Source organism: Balaenoptera musculus, chromosome 9 (genome assembly GCF_009873245.2).
Source record: "Balaenoptera musculus isolate JJ_BM4_2016_0621 chromosome 9, mBalMus1.pri.v3, whole genome shotgun sequence".
Taxonomy (NCBI): Eukaryota; Metazoa; Chordata; class Mammalia; order Artiodactyla; family Balaenopteridae; genus Balaenoptera; species Balaenoptera musculus.
In genome coordinates this window covers 94,442,174-94,466,471 of record NC_045793.1, presented here as the reverse complement: position 1 = coordinate 94,466,471, position 24,298 = coordinate 94,442,174, and the positions used below count along the sequence as shown (strand labels likewise).

At 36.3% G+C, this 24,298-nt stretch overlaps 1 protein-coding gene across 2 annotated transcripts in view; it reads right to left on the bottom strand.

Annotated features, from left to right (window-relative positions):
• The window catches only part of CDK13 (cyclin dependent kinase 13), a 113,657-nt gene that overhangs the window by 74,207 nt on the left and 15,152 nt on the right, over positions 1 to 24,298 (bottom strand). For both annotated transcript variants that reach the window (XM_036864374.1, XM_036864375.1), the window contains exons 2-4: positions 9,330 to 9,989; positions 3,545 to 3,715; positions 2,005 to 2,144 (exon numbers count right to left, since the gene is read on the bottom strand). In XM_036864374.1, the coding sequence (XP_036720269.1) occupies positions 2,005 to 2,144; positions 3,545 to 3,715; positions 9,330 to 9,989 (971 nt within the window). The remainder of the gene's footprint in view (positions 1 to 2,004; positions 2,145 to 3,544; positions 3,716 to 9,329; positions 9,990 to 24,298) is intronic.

Here is a 24,298-nt window from a genome sequence, read left to right as displayed (position 1 = left end):
CACCAGGTAGTTTGCGGGAATCTTAGTTCCCCGACCACGGATCAAATCCGTGCCCCCTGCAGTAGAAACGTGGAGTACTAACCACTGGACCAGCAGGGAATTCCCTAAATTTTTATTTTAATTCATAACTTCAGTTCCTACCTCTTGAAATTACAAACCACAAAATACAGTTTCCAATATACCAAATTATAATGTTTATGGTTCAAAAAGTTTCTGGTTAAATAAATTAAGGGATATTTATCAAACTATGGAATATTATACAACTGTTAAAAAGGATAAAGTAGGTCTATATGTATTGTTATTTTATACTAAGATATATTAAATGAAAAAAGCTAGATAACGAAGAGTAGATATATTACACTGCCATTTTTTAAAAAGTGAAGAGGGGAGGGTAAATATACCTAATATGCTTATACATGCATAAAATCTCTCTGAACAGATGAGAAAACTCTGGACACTGTGCAGATAAGAAAATATGCTCAGATATATTAAGCTGTCCAAAGATGCCCAGTTACCCAGTAGTAAAACTGGGATTCAAAATCTGGTTTAGCTGTCTCAAAACTATGTGCTCTTCCCACAACACCAAATGGCCTCATAATTTACATATGAGCGAGTTTTGTATCAGATAATCTAAATACTGAAACACACACAAATCCTATTATAAGAAAAAACTCACTGTAATAAGAGTTTGTTCATTCCACTTCTTTGTAGGGAAAAAAAAAAGGAATTCTGTACTTACAAATTTTCCAAAGGAAGGACGTTTTTCCTTTTAATCATTAAAAATTAGTTGATTCTTTTTTAATAGAAATCTAAAATGTATGATTCCTTGTTTTATAATTTAATCTCTTTTGATAATGCAGAATCATCATGATGAATATTACTTCATTGCTGCATGCTATAACTGCCTTCAGAGTTTCTATGCATAAGGTAGCCTTGCTTATACTAAGTGCCCTCAAACACCTATGCTATTTTATCTATTGGTTTACTTCAACAAGAAATTATAAATAAAGATTAAACACTGACTCTAAGCACTATTTATTAGTAAAATACATGGCGTCTAACACAGTTACTTTTTCCTCTGCCCCAAGGTCTTTTAAAACTTTCTCTTAGGGGACTTCCCTGGTGGTCCAGTGGTTAAGAATCCGCCTTCCGGGGCTTCCCTGGTGGCACAGTGGTTAAGAATCCACCTGCCAATGCAGGGGACATGGGTTTGAGCCCTGCTCCGGGAAGATGCCACACGCCACGGAGCAACTAAGCCCGTGTGCCACAACTACTGAGCCTGCGCTCTAGGACCCACGAGCCACAACTACTGAGCCCGCATGCCACGACTCCTGAAGCCCACGCACCTACAGCCCATGCTCCGCAACAAGAGAAGCCACCGCAATGAGAAGCCCGCGCACCGCAACAAAGAGTAGCCCCTCTCGTCGCAACTATAGAAAGCCCGCACGCAGCAACGAAGACCCAATGCAGCCAAAACTAAATAAATAAAATAAATAAATTTATTAAGAAGAAGAAGAATCCGCCTTCCAATTGGGGAACTAAGATCCCACATGCCGTGGGGCAACTGAGCCCGCGTGCCCCAACTACTGAGCCCGCGTGCTCTGGAGCCCACACACCACAACTAGAGAGCCCGTGTGCCGCAACTACTGAGCTCACACGCTCTGGAGCCTGCGCGCCACAACCAGAGACAAGCCTGCGTGCTGTAACAAAGAGCCCACGCGCCACAATGAAAGATTCCACATGCCGCAACGAAGATCCCAATGCAGCCAAAAAAAAAAAAAAACAAAACAAAAAACCATATATGTATATACACCCCATTACATGTACTCATATCTTACATAAGTGCATATATAAAATGAAACAAAAAACAAGATGAAACAATAGCACGATAATTGAAATTTAACTTTTTTTTCCTGAAAATTTCCTCAAGTTATATAGTAGAAGAAGAACATGAATTAAGTACATTCCATAGGCCCAAAGATCCAAAGCATCTGGCATTCTTACCAGTGTCTTTATCCCTGGCCTTGTAAACTTGTCCATAGGTACCTTCTCCAATAATTCCGATGATATCAAATTTATCCACGCAGCGTTTTCCCCAGTCAATGTCTTTTTCTTTGATTTCACCATAGCGAGGCCCACATATTCTATCAAATATAGTTCTGAAGTTTTTATATACAATCAAGAAAACTGAATAAACTGTTTAATACTCAATATCCACCCTCCATACCCAATCTTAAATCATTTATTTCCCCTCACCCTTGCATATTTGTGATCAGATCAAGACAGGCAACACTGTGATGTGGTATTATAAATTATCATGAAAGTCAAGGTATTTCTCCATACTGACTCTCTTCTGTAGACTAACACTTAAAGTGGGAATGAGAAGTAATAAAGTTTGTATGAAGGACTTTCAGAAATACAACATAATTTTTCAGCAAGGGGACAAAAGCAACACCCGGTTCAAAGATTCAAAGTTCTCTAAACAACCTCCAGAGTACTTTTTCATTCATTGCCAATGTGTATATATTTATCTGCTTCCAAAACCAGAAGTTTAATAATGAACATTATCAAAATCTAACTATAAAGCGTATTGACAAATTTAGACTTATGGCTAGATAAAATTATCTTAAAAATGGAAGCACCAGAAAGATTTTCAGTCTAAGAGAGTATAAAAATATTAATATTATCAACCCTTAGGAATCTACACTTTAAGTATGTATTATATATAACAAATATTTGATATTCTTCAAAAAGATATGTAATTTTATAGTATTTTAATATTCTGGCAGGTAAGAGGAATTTAAGTAAAGGAATAAAGCTACAATACTCAAGGAGAGACTATTCTAAAAGTTTTCTAGCTTTCTACTCCACACTAGAAAATCACCTCATATTCTTATACTAGACACTACCTGAAACAGCAATTCTAAAATCAGATCTAACTCAAAGTCTTACTTACACTTTCCCTTGGTTAAGTAGAAGTAAAAAAAGGAATCATCATTCTCCCTCTGCCCTTAACTGATGAACAGGTTTCAAGGGAAAGAGTTATCTCTAGGCACTTACTTGAAGCTAATTTAGGATACAGATTTCAAACCTTCTTCCACTCCACCTCTTGCAAAATCAAGAATGCATTTAGTTATGGGAGCAAATGGAGCTAAAAGCAAAGGAAAACACAGCAGCTTGCCCATTACTAATTTTGTCTGGGCTCACTGAATGCTGATTTCCACCTTGCTCAATTTCAATATCTGTTTTTTAAATATCTTAATTACAGAAAATTTCTTCAACATATATAATATCCCAAGAAATTAATACATTACAAACTGAGAGAGAAAATTTAATTTGATTTTATTAGTCATTTTGAATAAGTACTCAGGCAGTTATGAAAAAAAAATTTTTCAAAGCTCCAGTAAAATTTATTCATATACTTAAGTTGAAAGAATAAATATACTTTTTATTATTTTAAATCTTAATTTTGGATTTTATGATTTTATGATGATCCAGAATCATCTCTGGCCAATTTAAGAGCAGGTAGAAAGCAAGCACATACTTAGGCCTCCTTTTACTATGTAACTGTGTTGCTGTTTTCTTTTCCTCTGGACTCTTTGAGAGATCATCTCCTCCTGGTAGCTCAGGGGGCAGTGGTAAATCAGCAAGTAGACATCGCAGTTTCTTTTCTACTTCTTTTTTAACTGCTTTTACTGAAATATTTCCTCGTAAGCTAAAAAGAAAGGAGTCAGACAAATAAACAAAACACAAAAATTTATTTCACTGAGAAATAAAAATGCATTTACATAGCACACAATGGCAAAAGACTAAACTGAGTTTCTTTACTTTCCAGCTAAAATAATATACTATATTCAACTGCAAAAATATAAAATTTGGGGGCAAAAATGATACAGAATTAGATAAAAACTAAGGAAATCTGAACAAAGTATGGACTTTAGTTACTAATAATGTATCAATATTTGTTCATTAATTGTAACAAATGTACCATGCTAATAATGCTAGATGTTAATAATGAAGAAACTGAGTGCAGGGTATATGGGAACCCTCTGTAATATCATCATAATTTTTTTGTAAATCTAAAACTGTTCTAAAAAATAGTCTATTTTTTAAAAAGATATAGAATTACTATAAAACTGTAAATTAAAACTGAAAGTCAACTAGTCATGCTTTGCGGGAAAATTCATTAGTTTTATAATAGCATTTGGTTTGATTCTGGTAGAGAGACAAAAAGCTATTTTGTTGTAAGAAATAAATAAACCACATGCTATTATTTATCTGGCCCATTTAAATAACAACAAAGAACAAATTTAGCTTCATCCCTTTTTAGAATTAATTTTTCCTGAATTGGACAATGATTCTTTAAAATTTTTTTTAAGACTCTAGCTTATCAGAATTACAGGTGAAAATTAAGCTCAGTTAGTTTTATACTTTTTTGAATGTCTTAAGAGCTCTGATTTTTTAAACTGTATCTTAACCTGGTAATTGATTATTTTAAACCTCCCAGACACTACAAAATCTGTTTAACAATATAACATGTTGAAAGAGAATATTATAATGATAATAAAATTTGGACTTCACATACTTTCATAGCAGTTATGAGTCCCAGAATTTAAAAATTTAGTGAAACTACACTGCTGTGGTCAGAAACTACTAATGATGTTAACAATATAAATCATTCCATTTTAATTATAACTTCTCCTACTCATGCTGGACTTTAATATTATTGTACAATATATGGTCTTTTAATACCATCTGATAAAAACTATTTATCAATAAAATTGTGACTTTTCTTCATAACCCCGTGTTACTAGAAAGTAATCTTTAATAGGGAAAACAAGCTCAAAAGGAAATTGGATTGCAGTCTTATTTTTATAGTAATGGTGTCATATAGCCCACTTTTCAATTTTCATGTCCCTCCATTCAACAAATATTCATTATACACGTCTATGTGCTAGGTATTACATAGGCACTATAGTTTAACAACAAAAACAATTCACAAATACATTAAGATACATACAGTTCCTCTCAGAAAGGAGGTTACAGTCTTTTGGAGAACATCAGAAAGCAGCAGGATAAAGTACTGTACAGACTAATTTCCAGAGTAATATGGTACTAAAGGATAGCTAACTCAGGACTGAAAGACAGTTAAAGCTTCTTTCTAGAAAAGGTACCACTTGAACTCTGTCTGAAAATAGTTCTATTTAAAATAACTTATTTAGAGAACTGTAGTCTCTAACTTGTAATTAGACCTCAGTCCAAAATTTGCATTTGTCCAAAAATTCAAATCAATAGGGGGAAGGGGAGACTAGAAGTCTTAATTTTACTTATAATTTAACATTTAAAAGACTGCCTATATTCAAATATATCATTATATGAACTACCAAATTCAGCAAGGCTCCCAGACTTAAGAGAAATGAAATATTAGTTTCCAAAAATAACACTATATAATTAAAAACATTGTATTTTCACTGAATACCTGCAATAACCAAATAGGGTATGTGATGAGTTTTTAAAAGTCTCCATATACTACAGCAACAAAAAACAACAAAATGCCTTAACCAGAAATGTATAAGACCAAGAGAAGAAAATTAAAACATATGGCTGATGAACATAAAACTAGACCAGAATGAATGAAAAGAAATGATGTTTTCATATGGGAAACTGTAATCCTGTAAATCTGTCAGTCTCCAAATTAATCATTGCCTTTAACCAAGTCCCAAACAAAAATCAAGCAAGACAAGCCAAATGATCATAAAATCTGTCTAAGAATAAAGGCAAAAAATGCCAACACTGAGCCCAAATTCATTTATAGCAGTGTTGAAGTTGAGGCTGAATGGCTGGGTTATTCACTAACCAGTAATTTGCTCCATCCCTTTACTTTTACATAACCTGCCTACTCCTATAATAGAAATCTGACTTTGAGAGCCAAAATACTATGCATCTAAAGAAGTTAAAACAAAAAGGTATTGGCAAAGAAATAATAAAACATGTTAATAGAAAACAGAGTCCAGAAACACACAGATATCTATAAGAATTTTTATATATGGTACCACAAATCAGTGAGATAGATTATTCAATAAATGACATTAGCAACAACTGATCTATTAGTCCATGGGGTGATGAGGGAGATCACATAATCAGACCATGTCTTTCTTCTACATATAATAAAAAACAAAATTTCTGTGAGATGTGAGTTAACCTTTAAAAATGTTTTAAACCTGTAAGTTTTAAAGGAAAAATTATAGATCCAATTACATTCAAAATGGAAAACACCCACGCAGCCAAAAACAAAAAAAAGTCTCAAAGACAAGCAACAGACTGTGAGAGCCACAGGTCAAGATCCCTAACATAAGCAGTACCTATAAATCAATTAGAAAAAGGATAATAATCTTAAGGAAAAGTCAGTATAAAACATGAACAAGCAATTCACTGAAAAAAAAAAAGCCAACAAGTGTTTAGAAAGATGCTATATCTCAATAACCAGAAAAATGCAAAATTAATCACATATTTTAAAGATTTTCAACATTTCAAAATTGGCAATATTTAGTGATAGTTGAAGCAATTTCATACACTTGGGTGCATAAATTGGTACACAATCTTACTAAGATACAATTTGGCAGTTTCCGTCAAATTTTTAAATGTGGATACTTTGACCTCACAACTATCCTATAAAAACTGCTCACATGTACATAAAATATTAATGTAAAAGGCGAATTTAATAGCAAACAATTATAAATCTAAGTATCCATTAATCAACAGAATAGTTAATAAGACAGTGATGCATCCACTTCCATGTATAGGAATACTGAACCTATCTCTCCCAACCTGGAAAGATCTCCAACACATTAAATTTAAAAAATGAAGTGAAGGAATATTATGCATGGTATGATCCTAATTTAAAAAAAAATCATTTATTACATGTAAACATATAGTTAACAGTCTATCTTATGATTTTCGGAGAGTAATGGATTCCAGGGCTGGGAGAGAAGCAAAGTTCAAAGTGAGCCTAAAAGATACTGTTTGGCTAGGAAGCAAGGAAGCACTCAAAAATAAAATGGGTCATATCAAAAGGACAAAGGAGTTAGCATAAAGGAGTTCCCACTGGCCAAATTTCAGACAATCAAATTTGAAGCATCAAAAAGAAGAGTGGCTCAATGTTCACTGCAGCTCTATTTACAACAGCCAGGACATGGAAGCAACCTAAGTGTCCATCGATAGAGGAATGGATAAAGAAGATGTGGCACATATATACAATGGAATATTACTCGGCCATAAAAAGAAACGAAATTGAGTTATTTGTAGTGAGGTGGATGGACCAAGAGTCTGTCATACAGAGTGAAGTAAGTCAGAAAGAGAAAAACAAATACCGTATGCGAACACATATATATGGAATCCAAAAAAAAAAAAAATGGTTCTGAGGAACCTAGGGGCAGGACAGGAATAGAGACACAGACGTAGAGAATGGACTTGAGGACACGGGGAGGGGGAAGGGTAAGCTGGGACAAAGTGAGAGAGTGGCATGGACATATATACACTACCAAATGTAAAATAGATAGCTAGTGGGAAGCAGCCGCATAGCACAGGGAGATCAGCTCGGTGCTTTGTGACCACCTAGAGGGGTGGGATAGGGAGGATGGGAAGGAGACGCAAGAGGGAGGAGATATGGGGATATGTGTGTATGTATCGCTGATTCACTTTGTTACAAAGCAGAAACTGACACACCATTGTAAAGCAATTATACTCCAATAAAGATGTTAAAAATATACATATAATAACATTTAAAAAAAAAAAGTGGCTATAAGTGATGCTGAATCAATCTTTGGCCGCACATGTCAGTAGTAGTACTCAGGAGTCTTAAAAAACTTCAGTATGCTTGAAACATACAAACACTTTCCAAGCAAAAAGAGCAAAGACACAATAAAAGAGAAAAGACAGAAAAGAAGGTGGGTCAAAAAAATTTTTTTAATGGCCAAGTATGAAATGTGCCACCATCTTGTTAAAAACAGATGCACAAAGATTATCCTCCTTAATAAGCAGTCACCTGGGCACATCCTGAGTTCTTAAAAACATCACCACTAAAAATTTATCCCTGAAGCACATATGAAAAATAAAGTAGCGAACAACCAGTCTCACTGGTCCAGAATCACTAGATTCTCAGCAACTGGCTTACTCTCACTAATAAAGTGACTCAATTCTGCATTCATGCCTCTCTGTCCTGGACAGCCCATTCCAGGACTCATCAAAATTACAAATCACTACGGTTATGACCCTTTGGTGTTCCTAGAGAACAGTCAAACCTGCAAATACCACAATTAGAATAGTATAACTGGATAACACCTGATCAAATTGGATGGGGTCCCTCAGCAACATTTTTGACTGTAGAAAAAAGATGCCTCAGAGGGCATGAAACACAGAAATTATATTCAATACTTTATTTTCTGTTCGTTTTAAATTATAAAATTGTCATCATGCTAGCCAAAGTGAGCACTTGAAAGACCTGCCCACATGGAATTTCTATCCACTTGTTTTCAAATTCTCAGATGTCAGCTAGGAAAACTGCCCATATAGTTGCTTTTTAACAAGAAGCGGAAGGGGAGGGGAACAGCTGTAATTTCTTCATAAAAATAAAAATGAAAAAGGTTAAGTCAACTGGTAAATATCACACAAAAGCATAAAGCTTCTATCCTAGCATACATTTGAGAAACACTCTTAGAACTGCATTTACTCTTACCTTCATCCTCTTAAAAATGTTTCAAAATAAAGTACAAGCCACACCCCCAATATTCACAGCAGAAACGTGTAAACAATTTAAAGGAAAGCATAAAGCATAAAAGCATAAACACATTACCGTAATATGTAATTAATCTCTAATTGCAAAAAATTAAGTCAATAAAACACTAAAAAGTGATGTATTCGTAAAGCCACCTAAAGTAATAAATTTATAAGGCCAATGAAAACACTTAGAATAACCAAGATACATGCTATTATCAACCAGGACAGACTCTCATAAAATGTCCTGTCTCCGGTAGTATCACCAAGGAATACTCAGCCAAAGAAAATACCGACATTTCTAATTCTCAAACTCAAGCTGAAACATACACTGTATCCCATGACAATGCCAATTTTTACCTGGAATTCTTAGCATAAGCTATAATTTTGTCATGCTACAAGCCATGTGCTTCATTTTAAGTTGTACACAATAAAGAAAATTAATTCACTTACTAATAGTCATTATAAAATTTTTTTGGTGGGGGTCAAATAATTTCTCATTGCAAACTTAGATTTTTTTTCTTTAAACAGTCACTGACAAAATTTTTTGCACTTACCTATCAGCATCTTTGTCTTCAGGCAGCATGGGAGGCAAAGGTAAGGGCGGTAAGGTAGAGGTCACTAAAGCCACGTGTTGCTCCTTCTCCTTGGCTCCTATGCTTGGTGTAAGTGGTTTGGTTTTCTCTTTAAGAGATACTGGTTCCTCCTTTGTAACAGCAGATTTACCCTCCTTTCCAACTACAACTGCTTTCTTGGTGGCTTTATCTACAATCAAATTATTATCCACCTTTGTTACCTGAAGAGGTGGCTTTGTTTTTGCCTTGTCATTTTTTAAAGTTCCACCGCTTGAGGGAGAAGGTGCATGCTCAATTTTAAGTTTCTTCACATCCTTCACGTGGTTGGTTTGTGATGCGCTGGCACCAGTTTCCGTGTTCCCCTTGGTAGGTGTAGAAGTGTTTGAAGCTTTGGCAGCTTTGGCAGCGGCCTCAGCAGCCTTAGCTGCTTCTGCAGCTTTCGCTGCCTCTGCAGCTCGTGCTGCCTCTGCAGCTCGTGCTTTTTTATTCTTGTTCAATTCAGCTGCCAAGCTACTCTTCAGAGTTAGTGTGCTAGGAGAAATGCTAGAATGACGACTTCTGGATCTAGACAATCTGTGCCTGCTACGAGATCTTGAATGCCTAGATGAATATGGGCTTCTGCTTCGGGATTTGGCAGACCGTCTGGTGGGAAATAATTAAGATTTAGTCAGTAATTCAGAAAAGTTCAGTTTGAAGTGTACAAAAACTCCTAACTTGAGCCTGTGAAATGAAATAGAAATTACTTAATTTCAAAATCATAATACAGTTTTTGTGAGAGAATTTTTAAAAAGCAGAAAGTGCTTTTAAGTAGAATATTATCTGGTGGTTATACTTTTCCTGAAAATAGACTCAATGCTTGATCTCAGTCTGGCCTACAAATGCTCAAAGATGAGGCTGGATGAAAGTAGATCTCTATGAAAAGAAATACTGTTAAGAATCAGGAGGAAAAACTATGACAAGGCATTACTGCTGTCTCAAGAAAATAGAAGCAGTCAACAAGGATACACCAATGGTAGTAGAAGTAGCAGGGTGAAGTCTGACCAATCTTTTACCAGGGAGACCATTTCTACAACTCAAAAGCCCCCCATGCATAAGTTCAGGAGTAAGGAGTGCTCTGTCTACACCAAGAGTGAAAAAAATCGAAACCTGTCATTAGGCAGTCAGTAAGTAGAAAAAGTCTAAATCATGGGACTATTTAACAATGACTGTTCATTTAACTTCTCAAAAATCACTGGAAAACACAAAAATTAACGTATATTCAAAAGCATGGTGGCAACCAAAGTTTCTATGAAACAAATGCAGCACAGCACCAAGAGAAATGAAGCTAAGCTTTTCAATCCACACCTTATCAAAACTTTTAAAAATATAAGACCAAGGCACTATTAGAGTACTTTGACATATTTGATATGACTCACTTAATGCTCACATCAACCCAGTAAAGTATCTGCAGTTTGCAGATAAACTTGAATCTAAAATATTACTTGAAGTCAAATCCCAATCTCGTTAGTAGTTGTACTGGTTATTATCTTACTGCCACTACCCCATCCCTCCAATACTCTTCTGCCCTACCCTGTGCCCGAAGGAGGCTGACCTCAACAGATGCATCTTCTGGGTTCCAGTGCTACCATCACTGGCAGATCAGGAGGCAGAGAAAAGCTGGATTATTCTTTCCAGCTCCCTCCTTCCTATTGGTCACATTTTGTGGCAGAAGCTCTGTCCCACTACCACCATGGCTCCTGTCAGGCACCGCCTTCTCCACAGCTCTCACCAGGCTCTAATAACACTATTATTTTCCTGCCCCTTCGAGCTTCCCTCTGTAACTACGAAAACATCCCTGTCAGTTTTCTCAATCCACCCCTATCTCTGTAGTCCTCCATTAAAGTTTCTTAAACCATCTGAGTTGGATTCTGTTTCCTTCGAGAACCTAACTGTATGCCAGGTCTTAAACCCAGATCTTTTGATTCTAAAGTAGGCAGAGTCACATTCAACACATTAACACACTACCATGGAGACAGTTCTTATTGAAATTTTGTATGGGGATTTGGTAAATGAAGCAAAGAAATTCCTAAGCACCCATAATTAAAGTGGGAAGAGAAAAGGAAGAACTAAAAATTTTTTTTATATTTGGCATTAATATATTATGTAATATATACATATATATTATCCAATACATTTTACAATTCTAGTATGAAGACAAATGACGGTTAGATTTAGGATAAACTCAAATACAAATTCAACTTCTCCCTCATTCTTTCAGAAACATTTCAAAATGTACGTAGGGCCAATTAGTGTTCAGCACTGAGCTAGTGTTTCAAACCTCATACTTTACATAAGTATTTATGTAACATTATTTTAGGTTAACAGGAACACTGGTTTAGTAAACATTTTAATCTAACACTCTGCTTAACATTAAATATACATATACATCAATCATTAAAATCATCACTGAGCTTACAATTATTCATGGAAATGAGAGGAAATGTTTAGCTAAATATAAAGTAATAAGTTGGTTATAAAATATCTTGATAACTTTAATATAGGAACAAAAGTGTCATAATATGAAACACTTGCCACACTTTTAATTTCCTTTGCCTTCAGAATCTTGGACCCTCAAATAAGTCTGCTATGTCAAGTTTTCTATCCCTGATCAGATAATAATGAGGAGTAGAAGGTACACAGCAGAAGAAAGCAAAGAGACTGTCGTCTCATCAGAGGTAACAGCACAGAACTTTTCTTAAATTAACTTTCCCACACTAGCAAGATTCTGGTCATCAGCTTCATACAGACACAGAAATTATATTTAACTAGGAAATTTATAATCAGTAAACTTTACTTAAGAAAACAGATACAAATATAAAATCCCAACACAATTAACTCCTCTGGCCTATTAAATTCTTATTCTCTTCTGCACAGAATCTAGATAAGGAAGTTATCAGTAAAGACAAAAATTTTTGACCTATAAAAACATATTTCAGAAATGACATTTTTATGGTATTTAATCCCTAAACCAATTGAAATTCTTCTAGACACACACTCCATTCTTCTTCAATTTTTCTATTTCTCTTCAAAAGTTCCTTAACTTGTCAAATTTCCTGCCCAAGTAAACTTGTATTCTCTCAGGAATTGCATATTTGCTCATCAATTTCAATTACATATTTACTATTTATAACAAACATATTTTGGGAAGCTAAAATTAAATAAAAACACAAAACTCAAGTTTAGGTTAATTTTACTAATGATCTAACACTTCAGCCATACAAGTTATGAGAGTAAGAGAGAAGTGGATCTCTAAGACTACATAATGAATTATGTCATGTCTTATAAAAAGAACTTAAATGGATAGTAGATAGCACATCCTTGTTTTATAGTAAGATTTTTCTTCTTTTTAAAAATGTTTTTTCTAATATTTCTGTACTGTAAAATTTACAGTGACCATATATAGCTGTTTCTTGTTTGTTTTTAATGTTTTTAAGATGTTACAGAATCGCGGGGCTTCCCTGGTGGCGCAGTGGTTAAGAATCTGCCTGCCAATGCAGGGGACACAGGTTCAAGCCCTGGCCCGAGAAGATCCCACATGCTGCGGAGCAACTAAGCCCATGCGCCACAACTACTGAGCCTGCACTCTAGAGCCTGTGAGCCACAACTACTGCAGCCGCATGCCACAACTACTGAAGCCTGCACGCCTAGAGCCCGTGTTCTGCCACAAGAGAAGCCACTGCAATGAGAAGCCCGTGCACCACAATGAAGAGTAGCTCCCACTCGCCGCAACTAGAGAAAGCCCGTGCACAGCAACAAAGACCCAACACAGCCATAAATAAATAAATAAATATTTTTTTTAATTAAAAAAAAAAAGAAGTTACAGAATCTTTTTAGAAGCTTTCCCAAATTCATACAACTCAAGGCAGAACCAGCGGGCTTCCCCGGTGGCACAGTGGTTAAGAATCCGCCTGCCAATGCAGGGGACATGGATTCGAGCCCTGGTCCAGGAAGATCCCACATGCCACAGAGCAACTAAGCCCGTGCGCCACAACTACCGAGCTGGCGTGCCACAACGACTGAAGCCGGCGCACCTAGAGCCGTGCTCCGCAACAAGAGAAGCCACCACAATGAGAAGCCTGCGCTCCGCAACGAAGAGTAGCCCCCGCTCGCCGCAACTAGAGAAAGCCTGCGCACAGCAATGAAAACCCAATGCAGCCAAATATAAATAATAAAATAAAATAAATTTATAAAAAAAAAAAAAAGCAGAACCAGGATAAAAAATCCAGTATCTAAAACCCAACTGGTTAGTGCTCACTGTTAATTAGGTTAGTGTTCCTTAGAGAGAGAGCATGGTGTACTGTTCACTTGACTGTATCACACAATCTCTCCAAGAGTCCAGGTCTTTTGCAATTGTGCCTAATTAGCAAACACTGATTCTTAAAATTTTTACTATAATAATATTCAATCCCTCATTATATAAAATAATATGTAACAGCAGTATCCAACAGAACTTTCTGGGATGGTGGAAACGTTCAATACATGTGATGTCTCCTATGGTAGTCACTATTCACAATATTTTTTAGCCGTATTTTTCTACCCTGCTTATTTCACATGCTAATAATAGCTATGTCCATTCAAAACTTGTTGCCAAGCCCCCATAAAGGTATGAAAGTGCTTCCCATGCAAGGATGGTTCAACATACGCAAAACAATAAATGTGATATACCATATTAATAAAATGAAGGATAAAAATCATATGAGTATCTCAACAGATGCAGAAAAAGCATTTGATAAAATTCAACATCCTTTCACTATAAAAACGAAACATACCGTTACTAGAGGGGAAAGGGGGGGAGGGATAAATTGGGAGATTGGGATTGACATAAACACACTAATATATATAAAACAGGTAACTAATAAGGACCTACTGTATAGCACAGGGAACTCTATTCAACACTCTGTAATGACCTATATGGAAAAGAATCTAAAAAACAGTAGATATATGTGTATGTATAACTGATTCATTTTGCTGTACAGCAGAAGCTAACACAACATTGTAAATCAACTATACTCCAATAAAAATAAAAACTAAACAGATTGGGCACAGAAGGAACACACCTCAACACAATAAACGCTATATATGACAAGTCCACAGCTAACATTATACTCAACCGTGAAAAACTTAAAACTTTTCTCTAAGATCAGGAATAAGATAATGATGCCCACTCTTACCACTTTTATCCAACACAGTATTGGAAGTCCCAGCCAGAGCAATTAGGCAAGAAAAAGAAATAAAAGGCATCAAAATCAGAAAGGAAGATGTTCTTTGTTTGCAGATGACATGATCTTACAGACAGAAAACCCTTTAAAGACTCCACCAAACACCTGTTAGAATAAACAATTTCCGTAAAGTTACAAGATACAAAATCAGTATTAAAATCAGTTGTGTTTCTATACACTAATGACAAACTATTGGAAAGACAAAGTAAGAAAACAATCCCATTTATATTAGTATCAAAAAGAATAAAGTACTTCGGAATAAGTTTAACCAAGGAGATGAAAGAAATTGAAAAAGAAACATATGGAAAGATATTCCATGCTCATGGATTGGAAGAATTATTAAAATGTCCATATTACCCAAAGTAATCTACAAATTCAATGGAATCCCTATCAAAATTCCAATGGCATTTTTCACAAAAATAGGAAAAAACCCTAAAATTCATATGGAACCACAAAAGACCCTGAACAGCAAGAGCAATCTTGAAAAAGAAGAACAGAGCTAGAGGCATCAACTTTCTGATTTCAAACTATATTACAAAGTTACAGTAATCAAAACAGTATGAGACATGGATCAATGGAACAAAATGCAGAGTCCAGAAATAAACCCATGCACATATGGCCAGTTAATTTTCTACAAAGGAGTCAAGAATATACAACGAGGAAAGGATGATCTCTTCAATAAATGGCATTGGAAAAGCTGGATAGCCATACGCAAAAAAATAAAACTGGGCCCCTATTTTATACCATATACAAAAAATCAACTCAAAATGGATTAAAGACTTGAACATAAGATTTGAAACCATAAAACTCCTAGAAGAAAAAGAAGGGGGTAAACTCCTTGATACTGATCTTGGCAAAGGTTTATCAAAAGCAAAAATAAACAAGTGGGACTACATCAAACTAAAAAACTTATGCACAGCAAAGGAAACCACCAACAAAACAAAAAATCAACCTATAGAATGGGAGAAAATATTTTTGATAAGGAGTTTATATCCAAAATATACAAGGGGGATTTCCCTGGTGGTCCAGTGGTAAAGAATCCACCTTACAATGCAGGGGACATGGGTTCAATCCCTGGCCAGGAAACTGGGATCCCACATGAAGCGGGGCAACTAAGCTCGCGCACCTCAACTAGAGAGCCTGTGTGTCGCAAACTACAGAGCCCACGTGCTCTGGAACCCGCGCGCCACAACTACAGAGCCCACGTGCCCTGTAGCCTGTGTGCCACAACGAGAAGAGAAAACCCACACGCCACAACTAGTAAGAAGCCCACGCGATGCAACAAAGATCCCGCATGCCGCAACTAAGACCCGACACAGCCAAAAATAAATAAATAAATAAATAATCTCAAATATACAAGGAACTCATACAACTCAGAGAACAAAAAACCAAATAAACCAATTAAAAAGCGGGCAAAGGGGACTTCCCTGGTGGTCCAGTGGTTGAGACTCTGCACTTCCAATGCAGGGGGTGCGGGTTCAATTCCTGATCAGAGAACTAAGATCCCACATGCCATGCGGCACAGCCAAAAATTAATTAATTAGTTAATTTTAAAAAACATTTGTTTAAAAAAAAAGTGGGCAAAGGACCTGAAGAGACTTTGCAACACATCCAAATGGCTAACAGGTACTTGAAAAGGTGCTCAATATCACTAATCATCAGAGAAATACAATTCAAAACCACAATGAGATACCTCCACACACCTGCTTGAATGTTTATTATCAAAAGGCAAGAGATAACAAATGCTGGTGAGAATGTAGAGAAAAGGGAACCCTGGTCCACTGTTGTTAGGAATGTAAATTGACACAGCCACCATAGAAAACCATATGGAAGCGAATCTAGAAGTCAAAAATAGAACTATTGGCAATCCACTTCTGGGTGTATATCCGAAGGATATGAAATCACTACCTCAAAGAAATATCTGTACAGGCATACCACCACAATAAAGCAAATTTGCAATAAAGCAAGTCACACAAACTTTTTGGTTTCCCAGCACATGAAAAGCTATGTTTACACCATACTATAGTCTATTAAGTGTGCAATAGCATTATGCCTAAAAAAACAATGTACATACCTTAACTTTTAAAACTAATGCTGCTGGGAAAATGGCACCAATAGACTTGTTCAATGCAGGGTTGCCACAAACCTTCAGTTTGTAAAAAACACAGTGTCCGAGAAGCACAATAAAACAAGATATGCCTGTACCCCCACCACGTTCACTGCAGTACTATTCATAAGAGCCAAGATATGGAAACAATCTAAGTGTTTATGAACAGATGAATGGATAAAGAAAATGTGGGCATGTGTTTAATATTATGCAGCCTTAAAAAAAGGAAATCCTGCCATTTGTGACAACACAGATGAACCTGGAGAGTGTTATGCTACGTGAAATAAGCCAGGAAAGACAAATACTGCATGGTATCACTTATATGTGGAATCTTAAAAAAAAAAAAAAAGTCAAACTCGAAGAGAGAAGAGAAGGGTGATTGTCAGGGGCTAGAGGCTGGGGGAAATGGGGACAGGTTGGTAAAAAGGTACAAATTTCAGTTTTAAGATGAATAAGGTCAGGACTTCCCTGGTGGCACAGTGGGTAAGACTCTGTGCTCCCAATGCAGGGGGCCCGGCTTCAAACCCTGGTCAGCAAACTAGATCCCCACATGCATGCTGCAACTAAGAGTTTGAATGCCACAACTAAGGACCCCATGTGCCGCAACTAAGGAGCTGGCAAGCCGCAACTAAGGAGTCCTGGAGCGGCAACTGAGGAGCCCGCCTGCCACAACTTAGACCCAGTGCAACCAAATAAATAAATATTAAAAAAAAAAAAAAAAAGATGAATAAGGCCTAAGAACCTAATGTATATAACATGGTGACTATAGCTAATAACACAGTGTTGTATAATTAGAATTAATTTGCTAAGAGAGTTGAACTTAAGTATTCTTACCCCCCCCCCCCAAAAAAAGAGGTAAATATGTGAGGTGATGAATGTGTTAACTTGATTATGGGAAGCCTCTCACAATGTATACATATATCAAGTCATCACTGTTGATACCTGAAATATATTACAATTTTATTTGTCAATTACATCTCAACAAACTGGGGGGGGGGGAATGATTCCCAAAGTGAAAACAAGCACTATATAAATATAACGTATTATTTTTCAAAAACCGGTCTCTCAAAATCATCCCTTTAGTCACTCTCTCAGTCAAAACTCTAAATATTCCTATAAAATTTGCCATGCATTAGTATTATAACAGCTCTATTAAATTTAACAGTACTATGGCAGCCTCTTAAATTTACCCCCTTGCTTCAAAACTAATCTGTATCTAAACCAGACTTACATGCCAAGTGAACACCTTCCTCTAAAATCTGCTCCCTGCCATTCTGTATTTTTAATTTCACCACTCTCCTCTACCCATTTACCTAGCTTAGAAATCTTCCCAGTTTTCTGCTGCCCATACCACATGCCATCAACTGTCTCATTTTATTGATTCTAACTCTACGTTCCCTTACATCCATAATTCCCTGCATGTTTCCTATTCCTGCTGTAAAAAATTATCCACAGATTTAGTGGCTTAAACAACACAAATGTATTATCTTACAGTTCTGGAAGTCAGAAGTCCAAAATCAGTCTCACTGGGCTAAGATCAACATGTCACCAGGGCTTTGTTCCTTCTACAGTCTCGGGAAAATCTGTTCCCTTGCCTTTTCCAGCTTCTAAAGACTGTCCGTTCCTTGGTTCATGGTCCCACATCATCTGACTTTGGTTCATGGTCCTTCCATCATCACATTTCCTCTCTCCCTCTGCTTCTATCATCACATGGCCTTTTCTGACCCTGACTTTCCTGCTTCCTTTTACAAAGACCCTTGTGTTTACATAGGACCTACAATCCAGGATAATCTCTCCATCTCCAGATCCCTATTTTAATCTACAAAGGTCCCTTTTGCCAAGTAAAGTAACATATCACAGGTTCACATGGACATCTCTGAGGGGGCCATTATTCACATCTTCCTCTTCTATTCTCAAGGCCACTGTTCTATTTCAGACCTCATTACCTCTCCTCTAGGTTACCTTATCATCTTAAAAATAACTGATCTCTTTAAATCAAATCTCTCCTTGCCCCAATTATTTCTACAGACACCATAACCAAACTAATCCTCACTTTTCAGTGATTATTACATGTCTCAAATTCACTTACTTTCCTTCTCTTTTTAGTAACTATTCCAAACCTTCACACCTTCTTCAAGCTCACAACATTCCCAGAGTCTTTTCTTAAAATCACTTTACTTCTTTTTCACAGAAAAAAACAAAGGTTATCGGGCATGTTTCCTGCTTGCAAACTTAACCCGTATCTCCATTCACTTTATATTCCACCTGATCTCAGAGCAGAGGTGTTCCTCTTTCTATCTAAGGCTAACACCTGTAATCATACTTTCAATCCCATATTCTCTAGATCCTTACTTCAGAGTTTGGCCCACAAACCAAAGCAGCATCAGCTTCATCCGGGAGCTTATGAGAAATGCTGTATCTCAGGCCCCAACCCAGACCTTCTGATTCAGAATCTGCATTTCAACAAACTCCCCATTATAGTCTGAGATGCGCTGTGCTAGGCTTCTCATTGGCTACTCCATTACTTGTGACTTCTACCTTTTGCTGTCTATTCACTATTTCCCCTCAGGAAATAAATAACTCAAGACTCTAAAATCTTTAAAAACAGACAAAAAAAAAAAAAAACAAGCAATAAATGGTACCTTGATATTGTATCTTTATTTCTCCTTCCAATTACAGCCAAATTCTCATCCACCCCACATACTCCTCAAACCACTCTAATCTGGCTTATATGTCCTCACTATGATTATTGAGGTGACCAATGACCTACCTCTGGAGGAAAAATAAAGGGAAAAAGAAAGAAAAATATCAATATCTATGATGACAATGTTGACTATACCCTTAAAAAAACACTTTCTAAGCACTTCCACTACCGTTTTTTTCCTTCTATGGCCGTTTCTCAGTGCTCCTTAAGGTTCCTCTTCTTCACTATACCCATTCTCCCACGATCCCCCAAATTACTTAATTTATACGTATGTATGGCTTAAATTGTCACCTAAACATTGATTACCCCCCTAAGTCATCCTCCACCCCTCCCAATTATCCTAAATGCACCTTCAACACAATACAGCTGAAGCTATTAGGCTTCCTCTCCAAATCCACCCCCTTTCTCCTTAAATATACCCTATCCTCAGGCAATGGTATCCACTGAAGTAGCAGAAATCCAGAAGTCATTCTATATTCCACCTGATCCCTTTCCTCCCTTCTCCCATATCCAACTGATCTCCAAGTCCTGCCAATTCTACATCTGAAGCATGTCTCCAATTTTCGAGGCTCTTTATCCCTTTAGCTACTATTTCACATGAGGTCCTACCCCATCTTTTACTTTGCCCAGTGTAATAGTCTCCTTACCAGTTTCCCCACCTCAAGTCTACCTTTTCCAATTTACTGCCACCTGAATCTTTCAGTTACCCTCTATCAAAATTCTTCACAGCCTTGCACTGCACACAAAACCTTGTCCAGCCATCCCAAAGCACATAAAATGCCAGGTCTAGAATGTTTCTCTCATGTTCCTCTCTTTCCCTATTTTATCTGCCAAGCAAAGGGATACTTCATAGCAAAGCACAAATGTCTACCACACCTTTATAAAGCCTCCCCTTATTATGCCAGGCAGCTGCAGATGTTCCTTGAACTACGATCCTACAACACTTCATTCACATTTCATTAAAATAATAATCTGTCTTCCCCAACTAAACTGAGATCACTGAATTCTCATAGCCCTGACTAGCACAGACCTGGCACTGGCAGATGCTCAATAAATATTTGCTGGTAGTATTCCTACTGAATAGAATTCACCTTCCTTAGCCTAATATTAACGTGCTGCATAATCTGTCTGGTCCTAACCTACCTTTCCTTATCAAGTTCTGAATTTGCCTAATGCTCCACACCTTTACTCCCATAGATTGACCCTCTGAGGTTATCCTCTTCTCCTCCATCTTCTATTGAAGTCCTATCCACCTTTCAAGGCCTAGTTCAAGAGTCCTTCCTTCTTCATAAAGCTGTACCACCAGCTCCAAGAAAAAAGCAAGCTCTCCTTTCTTTGAATCCCTATAGCACCTTATCTGCATCCTTCTTAAGATCTTTATCATTCGTAACATTGCACTTCAGATATTACCACATTATCTACTAGACTATATCCTCTTTAAGGAGCAACACCAGACCTAATTCATTTTTGTATCACTCCACAGCCCTTAACGTAATAACACACAGATGGTAGTCTTTTATTAAATAAACAAGTATACCACACTGAACCCCACAGTTTACAAAGTACTTTTATAGGCATTTTTCATTTGACTTGCTCTTTATATCAACCAAGGCATAGAGAAAGCAGATGGAAGAACTAAGATAAAGAGGGTCAAGAAATTTACTTAGAGGCCAGGAGCTATGAAAAGGTAGAGTCAGTACTCAAGAGCAAGTCTTCCAGTTCAAAGCCAGGCATTATTTATTGCTACCACACCATACTACACCCTTTCCCTCCATTTATTTAATTCTTATCTGTCTTTATGGGTCAAGCTAAAGTCCCATCTCCTCTGTAACCTTCTCATTTGCTGAAATCATATAACACTTGTTACATACTGCCTTGTATTTTATACAAGGTGTAACAAGTGTTATATGATTTCAGCAAATGAGAAGGTTACAGAGGAGATGGGACTTTAGCTTGATTCATGTCTTTGTTTTTTAAAAACATAAATTGGATTATGCCACACCTTCGCCTAAAACTCTCCAATGGCTTCTCAATGTATTTAGAATAAAATAAAAATCTTTTTTGTGATCCACAAAACCCAAATTGCCTCTCATCTTTATTATACCCTCCTTCACTCACTAGGCTCCAGCCACACAAGCCTCTTTTCTGCATCTTCAAAAGGTCACGCTTTGCAACCTAAATGTCCGTCAACAGATGAATTAATAAAGAAGATGAGGTATATACAATAGAATATTACTCAGCCATAAAAAAGAATGAAATAAGGCCATTTGCAGCAGCATGGATGGACCTAGAGCTGATCATACTAAGTGAGGTTAAGTCAGAAAGAGAAAGACAAACATATGATATCACTTATACACGATCTAAAAAAAAATGATACAAATGAACTTATTTACAAAACAGAAACAGACTCATAGACACTGAAAACAAACTACCAAAGGGGAAAGGGAGGGGAGGGATAAATTGGGAGTTTGGGGTTAACAGATACACGCTACTGTATATAAAATAGATAAACAATAAGGACCTACTGTATAGCACAGGGAACTATATTCAATCTTATAATAAGCTATAATAGAAAAGAATCTGAATGAGAACAGGTATATAGAGACAGAGATAGAGACAGAGATGTATAACAGAATCACTTTGTTGTACACCTGAAACTAACACAGCATTGTAAATAAATTATACTTCAATTTTTTAAAAAATGAGAAAAAAGAAAATGAAAATCACACTTTTTCTTGATTTGATACCTTAAAACATTGTTTTTTATCTTCCTGGGATGCTTAGATCATCACACAGCTGACGCTTGTCATTTAGGTCTCCATTTAATTATCAACTTCATAGTGAGGTTGATAAATCAGAAAGATAAATTAGCACATATACACCCCTCTTCTCCACCAATGTCTTATTTACCACTATAACCCCAGTGTCTAAAACTATGTCTGGCATATAATAAGAGGTTAAAAGATATTTACTGAAGTGATTAATATAAGTAAAGAATAAGTTATCTACTTCTCTGAATGTCTGCAAATACCAGCAGAATGCTTTGGGTAACTGATATCCAACTAGTTAACTAATAGGCATAGGTCCACTGATAAAATTCTACTTAAACTAAGAAGGTTTAGGGCTTCTCTAGTGGCGCAGTTGTTAAGAATCTGCCCGCCAATGCAGGGGACACGGGTTCGAGCCCTGGTCCAGGAAGATCCCACATGCTGCGGAGCAACTAAGCCCGTGAGCCACAACTACTGAGCCTGCACTCTAGAGCCCGCAAGCCACAACTACTGAGCCCGCGTGCCACAACTTCTGAAGCCCGCGTGCCTAGAGCCCGTGCTCCACAACAAGAGAAGCCACCGCAATGAGAAGCCTGCGCACAGCAACGAAGACCCAATGCAGCCAAAAATAAAATTAAATTAAAAAAAAAAAAAAACTAAGAAGGTTTAGGAGACAGAATTACATTAACTAGCTTCTTCATATAAACATTGAGATAAATATCAAGTATTCACCAGAATTTAGAGAAACGGTCACTCATATAAATTATCAGAGGGAATATAAAATTGCTAACTAAACCTTTTAAAAAAAGGCAATTCGGTAGTACCTATCAAATGCTTTTGATCTGCAATTTCACTTATAAGAACATATCCTACGAAAACATTTCCAAATGTGTCAAAAGTTATCACTCAGATATCCTTTAAAGGACTGTTTGTAATATAAAAAAAAAAATGAAAACACAGCTTAGTGCCCAACAGTTGATGGTTACATAAAGCTTGACAGATTTCATTATGGAATTCTATGTAGCCGTTTGGAAAGATCTTCAAATCATACTGTTAAAAAAAAAAAAGTAAAAAACAACACTTATGGCATAATAACATTCTTAATGTTTATGTGTATATATGTTTGTATGTAAGTATATATGCAGAAAAAGGATGTACACCAATCTATTTACACGGTTATATATTTGGAAGGAAATGGGAATGAAAAGGGCATAAAGGGTAGCTTTCACATCTTGCTACGCCTCTGTACAGTTTTCAAGCACTTCATATGTTTTAAATATAAAAAGAGTATAGGTTAAAAAAAGTCACACAATTCCATTGTATAAAACTGAAAAATGCAGAAAAATTTAAGGATAAACACCAACAGAAAACTTTAAAGATGAACACTACCAGAAATTACTACAAACCAGAATGTATGGTATTTTACAATGTTTTTTACACTGTCACTTTCTTTAATAAAAATGAAAGAAGTTGTATCAATTTATTTACTCCAATACACCAACTGCTTAACTTCAAAGAATTATATTTAGAAAATCATGCATGCTTAAGTAACACTAACTAGATAAAAGAAACACTATCAACATTAATGCATATATTTTCCATAATGAAACATTTTTCATATGTTTTTTCCGGCATAGTCTATGAGGAAACTGATGTGGCCAATCACTGTGCACATACTACAAAATAGGAGACTTCCTCTTTTCCTAGCCCATAGGACAAGAGTGGATAATTACACAGGCTTGTGTATAAAGGACACCATAGGACAATAGTGGATAATTACACAGGCTTGTGTATAAAGGACAACCAAAGCATCTGGAATTTTTTTGACACCAAAAATTAGACTCTGAGGGAAACAACTTTAATCAAAAAAAATAAAACAAAGGCATTTATGAAAAATTCACAGCTAAAATCATTTTGTGGAGAAAGACTAAATGTTTTCCATACCTGATCAGGAACAAGGCAAGGTAGTCCAATTTCACCTCTTCTAATCAACACTGAACTTGAAATTCTAGCTGTTATAATTAGGCAAGAAAAAGAACTAGACCACGGGAAAATAAAGAAATAAAGCATTCTCTATTTGCAGATAACATATCTTGTGTATAGAATATCCTAAG